Source organism: Hippocampus bargibanti, linkage group LG05 (assembly GCF_051943395.1).
Source record: "Hippocampus bargibanti isolate YZ-2025 linkage group LG05, ASM5194339v1, whole genome shotgun sequence".
NCBI lineage: Eukaryota > Metazoa > Chordata > Actinopteri > Syngnathiformes > Syngnathidae > Hippocampus > Hippocampus bargibanti.
The window spans coordinates 16,732,294-16,748,778 of NC_142738.1; the positions used below are offsets into that span (position 1 = coordinate 16,732,294).

Sequence of the window (16,485 nt, forward strand, 5' to 3'; positions counted from 1 at the left end):
AAGGTGTACTCAACTGGAAAAAAAACAAACCAACACACAAAGGTCAAATACACCCGCTGCGAGCTTCAGAGATGTATAATGTACATACATAGTATTAGACCGAGAAGCAGGGAAAACATGCTTTGTGTGCTTTGCGTCCTTCTATGACACATGTTCATTCGGCCTAGTCACGAGTTACGGCCGCTGTGCATAAAGGACAACCGACGTCTCCGGACAAGTTGTGTCCATAATTTGTAAAATGGCATCAAACGACTTCTACTGAGCGTATTTTAATAAGATTCCACCGCATACAGCTATATTTTACGTTTTAAAACTTGCGCTGAATATTCAGGAAGTCTTGTTTTTGAGTTGGTGACGAGTCCGTACGTGACGTCACGATAGGAACGCCCCTAACCGAAAAAAGACGCATTGTAGCGGTCCTTCCATCACGTCAATGTATTTTGCTGTACTTGTTTGGTCTGGGGACCTCGTGTTGCACCCAAATGCCGCCAGAAGAGGGCGTCCAAGTTCAATATAAGGAATTTATCAGACTGTGGAAACAGAGGTGTCCACAGGAGGTCGCCATTTTGTGCCTCTTTTTCAGTGAGACAATGTTGCCTCAATGTTGTCTCATAATGGCACGGAATAAATTCTTTAATCGATTGCAAACATGTATGTTATTTGAATCATATTCATAACTGGATGTATAACAAGAAAGCATATTCTCCGAATCTGAGGCAAGTGACGTCGGTTGTCCTTTAAATGTGCATTTGTTCAGTGAAATATACATGACAGCCATATAGTGCGTAGGATTTTACAGGACACCGTAGAAATGGACTGAAAATATAAGAGATGCTTTCACCAACGGCACTGCTTGCCTACACTTTTCTGTTGGTTTTGCCGCTGCCTTACAAATGAATAATAAATGTATTTGCGACCAGATCTTTCCTTTACAAATCGAAAATGGTAGAGGCAAGTTTCACGCTCAACTTCATTGTGTCCCAGGGCGTCGACAACAAAGGATAAACCCTAACAAGCCACTACACAAAATGTGTAACTTGAATTTAAAAAAGAAAGACGACGCAATCAAGATGCAAATGTAAAAACGTTCCACCTATGTTTACATTTTTGGTCATTTGTTTTTATTGGTGTTGATCCATCTGCCTGTTACCAGAATTATGTCCGTTTCCGCTGAACTAGCTTTATGGGCATCGAGACAAGTCTTGCTGTAGGTAGAGCACATGGGCCGCAGCAGTCTGGACCATAGTCACTTTTTCCCCCTCTCTCACACATTCGTTATTTATGTGAGTGAGCAGATGGTTGTACAATTGCCCAAACAGATGATGAGGTTCCCCATTAGAAAATGACTTTAATGAAATGATGCAGTTCAACCAGTTCACAGAATGAAATGAATTGAATGGTTTAACCTCGTGTCAATGTGGCCATGATATAGAACTATGTAAAGTTAAATAGCTTGTCCTCCTCACAACCTAGTCCTTGAGTCTGAAATGAATGAATGGAATTCAACGTTCAAGTTACTGTAAATGGTGGTCAATGCCACTTAATGCCAATAACTGACTTTCTACCACTTTCTCTGTTTCACTTTCATATTTCAGGTTGTCAAGGGAACAGCAAGTGTGTCTTCTATCAGATGTGGTTGGATTCCCAAACACTAAAATGCTTGGAAATGGAATAAACAATTTTAACTTGACTTGAAATCTGCGCCGTGACTTTGAGGTCCCCGTCAGACACGAACGTGTTTTTCATCAAAACGCCTACAACTTGCATGGTGAACGCCAGTCTTAAAGGGCATCTTTTAAATGAAATGCAGCCAACAGTGTGGATGAAGGTACCACCGCAGTGTTGCTCCTTTTAGATACTAGGTTAGCAGGTAAGCATCAACATCAACGTGTGAGCGCTGTCATCTCAGTCACACGATTAAATTAAGGCAATTGGCAGAAAGTGTGCTAACTTTATCTGGTACATTAGCTCAAAGGCACAAAGTCACACATTTACACGTATACTGTCTGTGGACAGCAGGACAGACGCTGACCGCACACCCCTGGCCCCATCTCAAAGTCAGCTGGAGCGAAGATGAGAGTTGGGATTGATGGGTGTGGCTGTCTTTTTTTGCCGCTTTCCCCATCGCACCCTTTGCGCATCACTCCACTCAACCTGGCCCGGCATGCTGCAGCCAAATCCCTGCTTGAAATATCACCATAGGGATTGCCTTTCATAAAAATACCACACAACCCTTGGAGTCAAGCCTTTACGAATTGGTTTCTGAATTCTGTCATCAAAACACTGCAAGTACATTACATTATGTTGAAATGGTGATCAGAGCGGCGTTTAACTTTACACCAAGAAACTTTTGTCTGAAGACCTGTCGCAGAAGCATCTCAAATGACAATTTCCCAAGCAGAAATTGTACTGAAAGAAACACCTAAACGATTAAAACAAGCATCATCAGACATTGGGTACAAGACCACAGCGAAGAAGTATTTGTTTAAAATGGCCTGAGATGTGCCGGAATACCCCTCAAGCCGGATGTTTCATTTTGACTGCCCCTCCTCCTGTATTCATCCCTCCCTTTCTCCGCTGCGCTCAACGACTCGACTGGAGCGCAAGCTTTCCTTAGCTCTGACTACAGTGCAACGAAAGACATTGTGAAAGAGAGAGCAGAGTGCTGGAGCCGAGCTTGATCACTTGCACCGATGCTAGAGAGGAGAAGGATGACGACCTGCTGCATCTACGCTCATTCATCGCTGGACACCCATTGAAGGCAAGAAAGAAGGAAAGGAATAAGATGGGTGGACTCAAAGGCAGCAGAGGACCTGCGGGGAAGTCGGGATACAGATGAGGATACAAAAACTGAAATAGTGCGTGTCTGGATTGCAAAGAAAGCACTTCAGAATATCTGCTACTGCGTGTAATTCAAGGGCAACTTCAGTGTGTGAGTCAAGCACATATTTGTGGAAGGAAAAAAAAAGGCTGAGAGAGAGAGAGAGACAGCAACCGTAGGAAGATCGCCAAGTGCACAGCCTGTGTGGGACAAACAAACCGTGACAAATTCTCTTGTGTGTATTGACTTAATAGTGTGCGTGTGACCTTAATAGTGTGCGTGTGACCTCGTAGTCCACCGTGCTAACTGGGACGTTGGCCCTTTCACACTCACCAGACCTTGGTGCTTGGTATTCTCAGGAACCACGGGAAGAGGAGGGCTGGGTAAAGTGGCAGGCCCAGCGGTGGGGGCAAGGCCATGGGGGGGCCGCATCCCTTCCTCCACCTTGCACCGGGACAAGCACTGGGGGTTTTGGGGTGGGGCTCCTTTCCGAGGTGCACCAAGACTCCCGGAGCTGAGGCCTTGGCTGAGCAGAGCGCCAACTGGGGTAGGGGGCTCAGGTAGTCATAAGGAAGGGAGCGCAGCGGAGAAAGCAAGGCGGGCAAGATGTTCTCCAAGAATCTGGATTGTACTCGGCTCGCTGGTTCTGGTCTTTGTCACCTCGCTCTTCTTCTCTGTCTCGCTCCGGAGCGGCGTTGGCTTCAACTACCTGGAGTCGCCGGGGTGGGAGGTTTCTCGACAGGTGAAGCTGGTGCCCAGCTATGCAGGCTCACACAAGCGGAACCCCCACGACTCTCAACAACAGCAAACGTGCGCCTGCCCTCGCTGTGTTGGAGACCCTGGTGTCTCGGACTGGTTTGATGACAACTATGACCCAGATATCTCTCCTGTTTGGACCAGAGACAACATCCAGCTGCCCTCTGATGTCTACTATTGGTGGGTGGTAAGTAACAACCCGCCTTTTACAATAGAATCCTCAAAGTTTTAAACCCTACCCGCCATATAATAATAGTAAAATGTAGAGTATAAAGCTGCTGTTATGGATGACACCACACAAAAGAGTTGAATCAATTTTGCTTTTTTTCCTGACTAAATAAACATGTTTGGTTTTTTTTTCAACATAGGCTCTTAAATAGTAATCACAAATCTAGCAGTTTTACACCGCCTTAGGTTCGTCTTTCCATGTTTCCTCTGAGTCACATGTTGACATCCTGGCAGAGAGATAGGAATCAGAACAAAAATACATGTACAGTCGGCCTACATTCTTTGACAGAGTTTAAGTTATCGTTCTGAACGCTGATTTTAAATCGACCGTTAAAGTGTTCATGTAGGAGCATGTGCGGCTTCAAGCCGGAAGTCTCCCTCCAGCACGTCAGGCATAATATTGCAAACCCTGACTCACAGCTGTCAAGTCATTAGGTCACCCTGCAACAGGAAGATGATGAGCAAGGAAGGACCAGTCAAAACGTCAAGAGGAGGGGCAGAAAATGTGCATGGTGATGGGGTGCTATTAGCCACTGCAGACCTGTGAAACAAATCAGAAAATTAAATGACATCATCTGGAATCCTTGGAAATAGCCTGTTTTGGAACCTGCTGTGCAATGTTTGTATTCCGTTCCCTCTTTCTCATCATCAGTGATGTTAAGTGGCATTATTGGTTTGATTTGGGCAGATTTCCACTTTTTTGTTGTTGTTGCTCCGATTGCACTTTACTTGGAAGAACGCACAGCGAGAGCTGGTTTTAATCGGTGTTTTGGGAACAAAGGATTGGGTGTGACTATTCTTTGACTGAGGTTGTTCATTTGAGACTCTTCTTTTTTAATGCTTGACCAAAAGGCGCACAGAGTAAAGGTGTAGCTGTGCCATGTGATTAGCTGGAGAGCGGTCTTGGGTGTACCTGGGCTCTTGCCAAATTCAGCCGGGACAGTAACGCTTCACCTTCAACCTGAATGAGGGGCATGTAAAATAGAAAATGTGGTTTTGAAAGTTGACCGAACTAAACTTTCGGCCATTTTTGTAACAACACCTGGCTTGTGTCCTCTTAATGATTTGTCATTAGAAGCTTGAGTGTGAACTATTGCTGTTGGGTCGGACACCTTGACGGTGTTCAATGCATAACGAGTGTCTCTTGACTGTCCTTTCTGAAAAACAAAACACCCATGTGTTAGAAGTGGCTGCCGAATATCCTGTACCTTAGTAGTCAATTTACAAGGAGATTAATAGTCCCAGAAGAACCGAAGCGCAATGTGGCAAACTGGATTTGGCATCTCGTGAGGGGCATCAGAGACAGAAAAGCCAAAAGATGGAGGGATGAAGAAAGCTTGGGAAGAGAAACGATGACAAAGCAAGGCACCAGCCGGAGAGTGAGAGATGTAATGGGATAGCAAAAGATAGATTTAGTTCTGTGTGATTGGCACTGATGAGCCACGTGCTGTTCGGGTGTCGCAGAGAGACAAAAGAAGTCAAGAGAAGGACGAGAAACAAAGGGGGAGCAGGGGAAATTAAAGAGAAGGAATTAGACAAGACTGCTGCTCGTAAAGATACGTGGATAGAAATATAAAGCAAGATGTGTGTCAGGTAAAGGGAATCTAGGCCAACTGCGACTGAGAGAGTGTTAAAAAGGTTGATGAAGCAGGACTTTGGTTTAGTTGCTTGAATTTACTCCTGACATAGGAATGTATATTTGCCCATGTGGTATGCTGACTTTGATGCACTGAGAGACTCAAATTTTGATACTTTCAGTTCAGTCCATTCGTAAAATATTTTCAAATTCATAAAAAGTCAAGCCATGCAATTATCTTCCGGCTACAACAAGCTCTTTCTCCCATGGAGTCGCTGAGGAGCACTGTGAGAGTCACGGCGGGAGAAATTAAAGAAGGCCGCAGTTGACAAGGGTCTGATGGCGTGACCTACATAACTGACGACCACAGTACATGAGGACACATGATGTTGTGTCAAATACAGTAGTCAGAGGCGCAGAGCCCCTCGGGGGATACGATCACTGATTCTATTCCGCTTCCATGGCTTAGACTTTAGTTATAAATCTATTTTTTTGTCACCTGCGATAAATCTGTCCTTGTCAGGTGTGTGTTTGAGGAGGATGAGCAGGTGTGAAGGACTTTGTGGACTTGTGTGACCCGCAACTATGAGTGCCCGTAACAATTGTGGAATTCTTCTCCAAGAAACATCTTATGCAGAGGCATGAGGGGTAGATGGCCGGCGCAATCAGCCGGTTTTGATGCCCCACAATTTTTTGGTGAGGTTAACGGTGGGATGAGATGTGGGTGTTGTTAGTTTTGTTTAAATATTTTCACTCTTGCTGTGTGTAGGGAGAGTCGGATGGATTAGCGTGTAGCTAACAGGGAGTTAACAGAGAGTGCATTGGAACCAGTAGCCATAAAGAATTTATAAATGATTAACACACGAGGATTTCTTTTGGGAAATAAAATATTCCACAATAACAAAGTTGCTGAAAGCAGCGGGAGGCTTTTGTCCATGCAAAAGTAAGCATGCACCAAAATAGGGTCCATATGCACGAATGTCATCACCCTCACATAAAAGCCACATCGCAGCAAATATGCCTTCATAACTTATCTCCCCCTTTATAAATACAAAAACAACTACAGTAATGCAATACTTAATTGCATACATGTAATACAAACAGAATTGATGCAATTCCCAAATTTCTCCTTGCTAATCTATAAATACTGCTTCTAAATAACAGTCTCAAATACGCTTTTTTAATAAGTGTGCTTTCAGACATTTCTTGAAAATTGCAAATTTCCCCATTGTGGGATGACTATAGGCTTTCTGATTCTGAAAATGTAAAAGGATTGAAATGGTTTATTTTGACAAGATTCTTCCACAAACGGACTCAAACATAAGACGTAAGAAATTCATTTGTCCTTTCATTCCCTGTTCCCTGCAGAGTCAATCTTTCTTGCCCCCACACAGTCATGCAACTAAAAATCTGATATTTAGTTTTGCAATAATTTCTGTGCGTATGCAAAATGGTGACATTTCCGTGATGTGGTCAGATTGCACTGCAGGGCCTCCTAGTAACCACATTTTCCTCTTCCTCCAGATGTTGCAGCCCCAATTTAAACCCCACAGCATCCAGCAGGTGTTGCTTCGGTTGTTCCAGGTATGTGATTAAACTTGTCACTGTTACTTTGCTACTTTTAAACGAGCAAATTGTAAATTTTAAAGGGACTAAACTTCTGCACTTTAATTGGCCTCGTAGGATTATTTTATTTTCACTTTTTGATTTTTGTGGGGCACTTTGCTATCACATTTTACAGCTTGTATAAGTTTTACTTATAATTATTATAATTAGTATTTTATTGACTGCTCCTAAAGGTGGAGTCCTATTTGACTATTGGTATTTCATTGTGACAGGTTATTCCTGGACGATCTCCATATGGCTCATGGGATCCTGGACGTTGCCTACGGTGCGCTGTAGTCGGGAACTCTGGCAACCTGCGTGGGGCTGGATACGGGGCGACCATAGATGAACACAACTATATCATGAGGTGAGAGTTGTGAATAGTGTCGATACGTGAGAACATACAAATGAAAAAGTGCCGACACAGATGGCTGAAGGACATTATCGCTGAGCATGTGTCATTCAAGTGACATCACGGGTAAAAGAAGGTGAAGCAAACAGATGTGCAAATAATGCAATATTTAATCTTATCGTTTTGCATGTTTCCGCTGGTTACTGCCAGGTCACAGGCTTCTTGGGAGATCAAGAATTCTAAGAAGTTGAATATTATCACTTGTATTTGTCCCACACGAATGCAGAGTAAATCCTTTGGTTTCAATCCAGTCCCTCTGTTGTGCTGTGCCAGATGCAAATCCCTGAGATAAAATGCCATGTTTGTATTTGGATGGTTACATGATCGTCAATCAATTTCCACAAACAATGTGTGATATATCCCTCGCTGCCTCGATGTGGAATATGTCATAGCCGTTCTGGTTGTTGCGAGCACAGGGATGTGTGAAGTCTATCTCTGCCAACTAATTCCTGTTTACACATATTCACTTAAGCAGTTTAGAATGAATGTAAAGGATGGTATTCGTGTACATTTTGATTTTGAAAAAAATGTCGTTTTATTTCATTTTGTCATTTCCGTGAAGGACCCCTGGAAGAAGTGTCGTCACTATACGGTGAAAACAAATTAGGATCCCATTTTAAACAAACATTAAACTGACATTTCAATTGTCTGTAAAATTAAATGGTGTGTGATACCAATGTCGAGCGCGATGTGGCTGGTCACATCTTCTGACAACGACTTGCTTCCTCAATACCAAATGTTATTTTCACACTGCTAATAATGGGTTAACGGGAGGGACTGTTGGAGGAGAGTGGCCTTCTTTCCTCTGCGTGTTCATTAATATCGAATGATGAGGATTTTGGTTATCCAAATACAGTACAGGCAGGAGTCGATGAACAGTACCTCTCAAGGGTTTATTTGCACAATATTACGGACATGATTTACAGACAATGGCTGCTTGATCACGAGCGTGTCCACGTCATGGACACACAACATATTTATTTCATCAGAAGAGCAGTATCAAAACTATGGCGGGACACCGTGGTGGTATTCTTCCAAAACAATTCCGAGCTTTTAGCTGTGTGTCTCCACAAAGTCTCCAGTAAGCAATGTATCAAGGTTAACAGATGGCTCCAAAAATGAACTTGGTTCACTCTGTGTATCAGAAGGTTAAACAGGCTATGTTAATATGGCGGAAGGCGCACATCATGACATTATTTTCAGGACATATCATTGAGAAAAGCAAAATACTATGGCATAGGCTTTACTAAACAAAATATAATCAGAAATAATCCTTCAGGACCTAGGCTCTCTGTGTACTCATTAGACGACACAAATATTCAAGTTGTCACTGGCAACAGACATGTTTCAAATTGTTCATCCGAGGTTGGCAGGTTTGCACTTTGCACTCCTGGGAACCTCTATGCGAAAAAAGCATATCAGCATTGCATTGCAAGTAGACATGTGTGGGCAGCTTCCCTCATATCATTTTCCACGTTCTCATTTCTGCAGTTCGAGGCTAATTTGTATTTAAAATGAGCTCTGGCACACCACCACTGCCGCCCCCTCTGGCTGGACAAACTGCAATATTCAGTGGCGAGACACTTTCTTGACTACATGAAGTCAACTCGTCTGTTTGGATCTGCAATGCATTGTCTTCAGCTATCGCACAATAAGATGATCATTACTGATTCAGGTCACTGTCTCAAGATCAGTGCTCCATTATTGCCTTCATCATTATTCAATATATTTTACAGTCATTGGACTAAGCTTTAGTCTGACTGTGACAAATTGATTTTTACAGAACAAGAGAGTGCGTCTGTGTTACTGCGAGGTTCATCATCCTAGAGTGCAAATCATATTTAAGGACAGGGGAGTCTGTCATTTATTGTCAATTGTCAACCACAAAATAAAGTGACCACGGTTTTTCTTTCACTTCCATCTGCAAAACTAGAAGGGAACATTAGTGAACAGTTTAACTTGAGCATATTTTGCATAATCAGTTAGTGAATACATTATTTATATGCCAGAATTTCAAAGCCAATAGTGGAAAACTATCAAGAGTAACCTCTGTGGCCTTCGTCCAAGTCTATCATCTGAGGAACCCATCAAGAAGGACTCCGAGGGGCTGTGGCCCCATGCATGTTTTTTAATCCACTATTTAATATGTAACGACGCGTCATGTTTCTAAATGAGCAAAACAGGTTCTTTCCCACGGTTAGGATCAACTTGGCCCCAACGGTGGGCTACGAGGAAGATGCCGGCAGCCACACCACTCATCACTTCATGTATCCAGAGAGCGCCAAAAACCTGGCGGCCAACGTCAGCTTTGTCCTGGTTCCTTTTAAAACACTCGATCTCGTTTGGATCACCAGTGCGCTGTCAACCGGACAGATCCGATTGTAAGTGCACGATTCACAACGATCATGGCAATTTGTTCATGTCAATCAATCCAACTCGTGGAATGGTAATTCAACACATCTCTCCTCTAGCACCTATGCTCCTGTTAAGCAATTTCTCCGTGTGGATAAAGACAAGGTGAGTAAAAATATGAAGGTGTTGGCTCGCGTATTACAACATCACACACATATAGGTACACTCCTACGGACAAAGGCTGCGTTCCTACAATAATGCCCTTTTGTTGATGAGGGATTAGTTAGGCCACAAATCATCTCTTTATTTTAACTAATCTTCCGCTCACTCTTTAATCCATGAAAATAGATAACGTCCGCATAATCCCTTACATGTGGAGACTTCATGTGGACTCTTCGTCTGAGTACCAACACAGTTTTACAGCCTGTTTTGGAGTGGAACCAAAACTATGGATTTGTAAGATTTCCTGAGAGCAGCCTAAATCTTTGGTTGCTGGCACTGAATGTTACCTGTCGAATAGACATCAGATAATTAATCCTGAAAAGACACTTTAAAGTAAGGAAATCCTCAAGGAGTGTTTAACTAAATTATTAAATCTTGAATCGTAGAATACACGTAAATGGTATCTTCTTCCCATGCTGATCTCATTCTTTCCAGCAAGTCCATATGTTTTCTTTTTATTGTCTATGTCAGGTCCAAATCTTCAACCCGGCATTCTTCAAGTACATTCACGATCACTGGACCAGGCATCATGGGCGCTACCCATCCACAGGCATGCTAGTGCTCTTCTTTGCCTTGCATGTCTGCGATGAGGTCGGTGAAGTACAATCATTTTATCGACAGCGTTGTTGTCATATTCAGAATGTCACGTGTTTCCAATGCCGGCTTTTCCAGGTGAATGTATTTGGATTTGGTGCGGATGGCCGTGGAAACTGGCACCACTACTGGGAGCAGAACCGTTATGCCGGAGAATTCCGAAAGACGGGAGTCCACGATGCAGACTTCGAAGCTCAGATCATTCAACGACTGGCTGAGGCTGGAAAAATTACAGTTTACCCAGGAAAATAAGTCACTACCCGGCCAAACTAAGGAAACGGGTCCAGCCAGAGATGGGGTGTTGTGACAGTGACAAGTTTGTCTTTTTCAGTCAATGGGCAAAGTCCTTCCAAAGGGGTCATGAAAAGGTCATTGATGCATGGCACCATATCAGATTCAAGCCCTCCAGCTGATAACTAAATGTTTGGATGTGGACCAGCGCTCAAGATATTGATCTGAGTGAGGCTCTGCTCAGACAGTGACGGGGAAGGTCAAGCCTCTGGGTTTCACATCTTGTGATCCGATCTGAGACTAAAAGACATGAGCCGCATTTTAGAATTGAAAAGTAACTCGAGAGTGAAAACTAAGCTGTCAAAGAAACAAAGTTACTGCCTGGACCTATGATTGGCACTGAACGATTGCTTCTTTAAGGGGAATCATCACACGCTGTCATGCTCTTTAATCCTACACCCTTTTGATAGTTACGGATTACCTTGAGCAGAAAATGCCACCATGACAGCACCCCTGTGGACTATTGTTCTCCAAACAGTGTTTCCAATAGCAACAAACGACTGAGCTGTTGATGTTTACCAACATGAAATGCTACATTGAAGGTGTGCAGACAGACAGTCATGACTCACCGCGTATTATGTGCCAGGGACTGAAGCAGACAGTGAGATTTTCCCTTTCTCGTAGCCAGCTCTTACAGGCATGACTAAGTTTAGAAGTTGTAGAGTTGAGAGCAAGATTCTTCTGGAATCCTTTTTCAGTGAAAGTTCCTAGAGGACATTGTTTTGACTGCGTGTTTGGGCGCTTGCACGCTGGTCTCAGATCAGACTTTTAATCATGCCCATGTGGTATGTCACGATCTAATTTAAGAGCCGAAGCACAACAAAGCCAGCGGGGCACAACATCATTTGGTCCGAGGTTGTGGTGTTTTGCAAGTTCTGCTGCGAATTGAAGCTTTCGGCAAACTGTACTGCATTTCATGTTTAAAGGACTGCACACACTCCAAACTGACATTTGCATTCCAGTGGATTTATCTTATCCTTGATTCGTGCCCATTTGATATGGAAGAACATCGGAAACCACTTGGATGTGAAATTGTTTGAATATGTTAGTTTCATCTACTGCTAATCCTGCCTGGTACCTGCCAATTAAACCTTCGACTGTCTCCTCGTGGTGGGTACAGTGTCACCGCACGCCTTAGATATCAACATTTACCTGCAATTCCCGTTTTGTTTTTGTTTTTTTCTTTTTTTGCATTCTCAGTGGCAATGTTTGATTTCCATTGTTTCATTTTGACTGCATTCCATGATGATGTTACTTTATCGCTCGCGAGGTGATCCTTGAAACATTTTTGTGTCAAAAAGGAGTATACCATTTCAGGGTGCATTTGGGTAAATTCTTCATTTTTGTTGAGTAGATACACAAAGAGGATTAATAATACTCCCATAAATATTAATTAAGAAGCCGAACCAAAAGAATGTTTTCTACCAAACGGAAGTTATCTGCTTTATATTTGGAGTTGGAATACGGACAATTGCATCAGAATGGTATCAAGTCACATACCTGCTGACTGGCAACTAGTTTAGAGTGCATCCCACCTCTCCCCCAATGTCAGCTGGGATTCTAGTGAGGATAAGCATGATAGAAAATGAATGAATACACAGCAGGTACTTCATTTGGCACACTATCAAAACCAAGTGAAACCATTCAAATTCTAAATCCATGTCACAAGGCAGAAAATGTTTTCAACAACCTCAATATAAACATATGCTAGTATTAAAGCAAATTAAAGCAATAAATGCTTTTCTGTTGCCATGACAAGGTTGTACTTTAGGTTGCCGAAACTTGCAGGGAAACTTCCAGGGACAGGATGTACATCATCAAGTGGCTACGGCTGGGGAGAAAAAAAAACATTTTCATGTAATTTGGAAGATTAAAAAAAAAATATGATCTTGTTCTACTGGAGAAAATAACACACCAGAAAAATCCACAAACTTTATTTTCAAGTGGGCCAGACACGAACTGCTTTACTTCTCAATCCAGCTCAGCCATCGTTTGCATATTTGATATCCAAGAGCTTCACAGGGTAATTAAAATAGGCATATCTGTTCGTTTATTTTTGTTTTGTTTTGTATTCATTCTTTTCATTAAATAATTGGTGGGAATATTGGCAGTATCGTGAATAACATTTAAGATAGTAAAACTTGATATTATCTGATTTTGTTTTTCATCCAGTACTTTGATAGTTAATTACAATTCAATAACAAATTAATTATTTCATATTTTGTGCAAACAATGTCACTTTTTTTCTCACCTAATCTGAGAATGTCCTATAAAAAGTAAAATGTGCCCCTTGCATACCAATGTTTGTCCATTTGTTTTAGACTTCCCCTACCTACTGATAAGAACTCCTGAGCGAAGACAGTATCAGCCTTATTTACATATCAATGCCTTTTATTTTTGGATACTTTAATCGTCTCTCTAATCAATTCTTATCATCTCTCTTTGCACACGGTAGCTTTTGAAAGGAGATTTTAGTTGTTTTTTCCAAGACAAGTGTGGCTGAATAAGGACACAGGACAGTAGTTGCGACTCAATGCCCACACGCAACACTCAAGCTTCAGTGGATTGGCTGCCACTGACAGACATATCAAATCCACTTGCTCACGACAACCATCTGCTCAGCTTTGCATCTTTTTACTTTGCACTGACTGACACACACCTGCTGTAGGTATGCTGGCTGCGAGCTGTGCCTTCTGCGCTGTACACATTACAGTACATACACATGTTCCGACTTCCTGTGGTACATGCTTTCACCCTTGCCGTGTTCCCTTTTTTCATAAAGATTCCCACAGGTTACAGTAAGTGATATGTATGATTCTTGGCTAATTTTTTGATACATTGCTCTCATTTATTGTCTGTTAACAACCGTACTTACCTTGAGTTGCATCTTATACTGTAGTTGTCCAGTAAACAAGACATATTGAGTTATATCTTCAGTCAAAACGTTGGTTTTTGGTTCCAATTATTCTTGATACATCCTTGTACATACAATGAGGATGTCACAAGTTAACACCTCATTCCTATGTACTATGTCCAAAATGAGAGCAAAACTAAACATGGGAAAAAATATGTAATAAAATTTAAAGCCTAAATATATGTAGTTGCCTAATTATTTTTAAATCACACATGATTTATTTTCACTGCTGGCATCTTTCAGTTATCTACAAGACACAAAACTGGTTGTATCTGATCATTCTTTTACTGAAACAGTGCTCGATATAATTTGCATGTATGTCATCATCCAGTTTTTTGATGATGTCTAAACTCTGCAAAACACCTCCATTAATAAAAAAAAAACCTTTAATAACTCACATTTTAATTTTGTCCTTTAATTAATGTAGCTAATTTAATTAAGAGACATTTTAATTAATATGAATGGCTATTCAAATCTCCCACCCGGCCCACCAACGTGATTGTCATGGTTTAGGTCCAATACATTATTTTTCAAATGGAATTGTTGACGCATATTTCATATTTTCTTCAATATTGTCCAAGTTTTATAGTCATTTACTCACCACATATTATTTCCAGAGATGTATGACACTGTGTTACTACGTAACATTTCTAGTAGTAATCATTTGATTCTCTGATGCAAATTCCAGCTTTGAAGATTATGTATGTGTTTCAAGCACAAGACTAATATTTCGATGACACTTGCTTTTTGTGTGGAGTTCATTTACTTTGTTTCCTTTGTTTATCCGATGGAAAATGTCAGGCCTGGGCGTTAAGCGCAAAATCAACATTATTAGTATTGTTATTATTATCGTCATCATTATTTTTATTGTGTTTACAATATGACAAATGAAGATAGGACATCTCATGTAGGGCTCTGTGGAAGTCTGAGCAAGACTACAGTTTGCTTTGACTGACTAGTTGTATTTCACTTTGGTGATTATGTTAAAGTTTGAACAAAACACACAAGTTGGTTGTGTAGAAATGCAATGATGATGTAGATCACAGGTGTCAAAGTCAAGGCCCGGGAGCCAAATCAGGCCCGCCACATCATTTTATTCAGCCCGCGAAAGCAAATCTAACCGGTGAAATTCCATGATGCTTGTTAAAATCCGAACCAAAATTTCAAATTGTCCCATGTAAACCACAAAAACAGTCATTATTTACTTCAAATTTAAAAACTAGTTATTCAATATTGAGTTGTGTGCCATGTATATAATACGTGGAGATGATGAAACATTTATATGGCTTCCCAAAATTCATAACGGCCCTCCAAGGGAAACCGTAACTAAGATGGGTCCTGCGACAAATATGGGTTTGACACCACTGATGTACATTATGTCCTTGTGTGTTATTGGGTCAACAAAAACGCGATAACTTGGGGTTGCAGTCACTTTGGCTGCAACCAGATCATTCGGTGTACTGTATTGCGGGCAATATTCAAGAAATGTCTCATTCATGACTGATACAAGAAATAAAGAAGTAGAAGTTTTAGCTCAAACTAAATCAATCTAAACGTTCTCTGCTGTTATTGGGTTCTGTGGGACGGATGGTGTTCATGTGACATCTTTCTTCGGCCTGTGTTTCTATTTCGTCCCTTGTGTATATGCTGCGGCGAAACACCCAGTCTTGTACTAGTTATCATTCCACTTTGTATCTTAGGTTGTAATAATAAACACTTGAACTTATACTATGCATTGTGTATTCAATGAGAATTGTGTTTCAAGGCAGCTAAAATAACTAACTCGGTTTTACTCACAGAGGATGGCTTGTAATGACAGCATTATGGTACTTCAATTTAATGAAGTCCACTACCTCACTTCAACATCAGAATCAGAAAACCTTCAATCGTCCTACAATGGCAAAAACAACTGAACTGTACATCATGTTTCAGAATAAGAAGTGTGTTGTTGCATTCTTACCTACGTGTGACTTAATACACTCGTTCACTGGTTGTCAAAGTATTGCTTACGTTTGAGTTAGCCACCATCGTTCAGCGCATACTTTGTCACTTCTATCTCAGAGTCCCACCATGTCAGGGGTGGGGAACCTATGGCTCGCGAGCCATATATGGCACCTTTGATGATTGCATCTGGCTCGCCGATATAACTAAATACTGTACATATTCTCGCTTTTTCGCTGTTCATTACTTGTTTGGGCTGAAGTTGGCGGAAAGCGCAATTTTGATTGGATAATACTGGCCGTTCATGTTGTAACAGGTAAACGCCCCTTTTAAATAAGCCCGACGAGTAAAAAAAAAAAAGGCGAGTATCGTCCACTTCAGGTTGAATGGACCAAAGGCCTTTGTGGAGAGAAAATGTTCTGATTCTAATTTGCAATGAAACAATACCATGAATCAAGCATCAATATACTTCTTCGAGAGACGGCAGAAAGCAAGTATGGAAGCTAATGAGCTGTGTGCAGGCTAGATAGCAGTAACTTCGCATATGGACCCGGGAAGTTGACTTTCATTCCGATCATTTGGATGGATTCTTACCAACCATGAGGAACGGAAAACCATTCATGTTAATGCTGAGTACTATGACAAAGTTATTTTAAATAATACATTAACATTTTGTTGAAAAGTGGGCGCGCGTGTGCATGGCTCTCACTGAAAAACATTTCTAAATATTTTACCTTTATGGCTCTCGTTGTCAAAAAGGTTCCCGACCCCTG

At 41.6% G+C, this 16,485-nt stretch overlaps 1 protein-coding gene across 1 annotated transcript; it reads left to right on the forward strand.

Annotated features, from left to right (window-relative positions):
* The first annotated feature begins 1,822 nt into the window (after positions 1-1,822).
* st3gal2 (ST3 beta-galactoside alpha-2,3-sialyltransferase 2) lies at positions 1,823-15,511 on the forward strand. Its single transcript, XM_088995943.1, has 8 exons — positions 1,823-1,828; positions 3,096-3,764; positions 6,906-6,965; positions 7,220-7,353; positions 9,600-9,779; positions 9,870-9,915; positions 10,444-10,563; positions 10,645-15,511. Exons 1-8 carry the CDS (start codon positions 1,823-1,825, stop codon positions 10,816-10,818), a joined length of 1,389 nt encoding a protein of 462 aa, XP_088852069.1. The 3' UTR covers positions 10,819-15,511.
* The last annotated feature ends 974 nt before the right edge of the window (positions 15,512-16,485 follow it).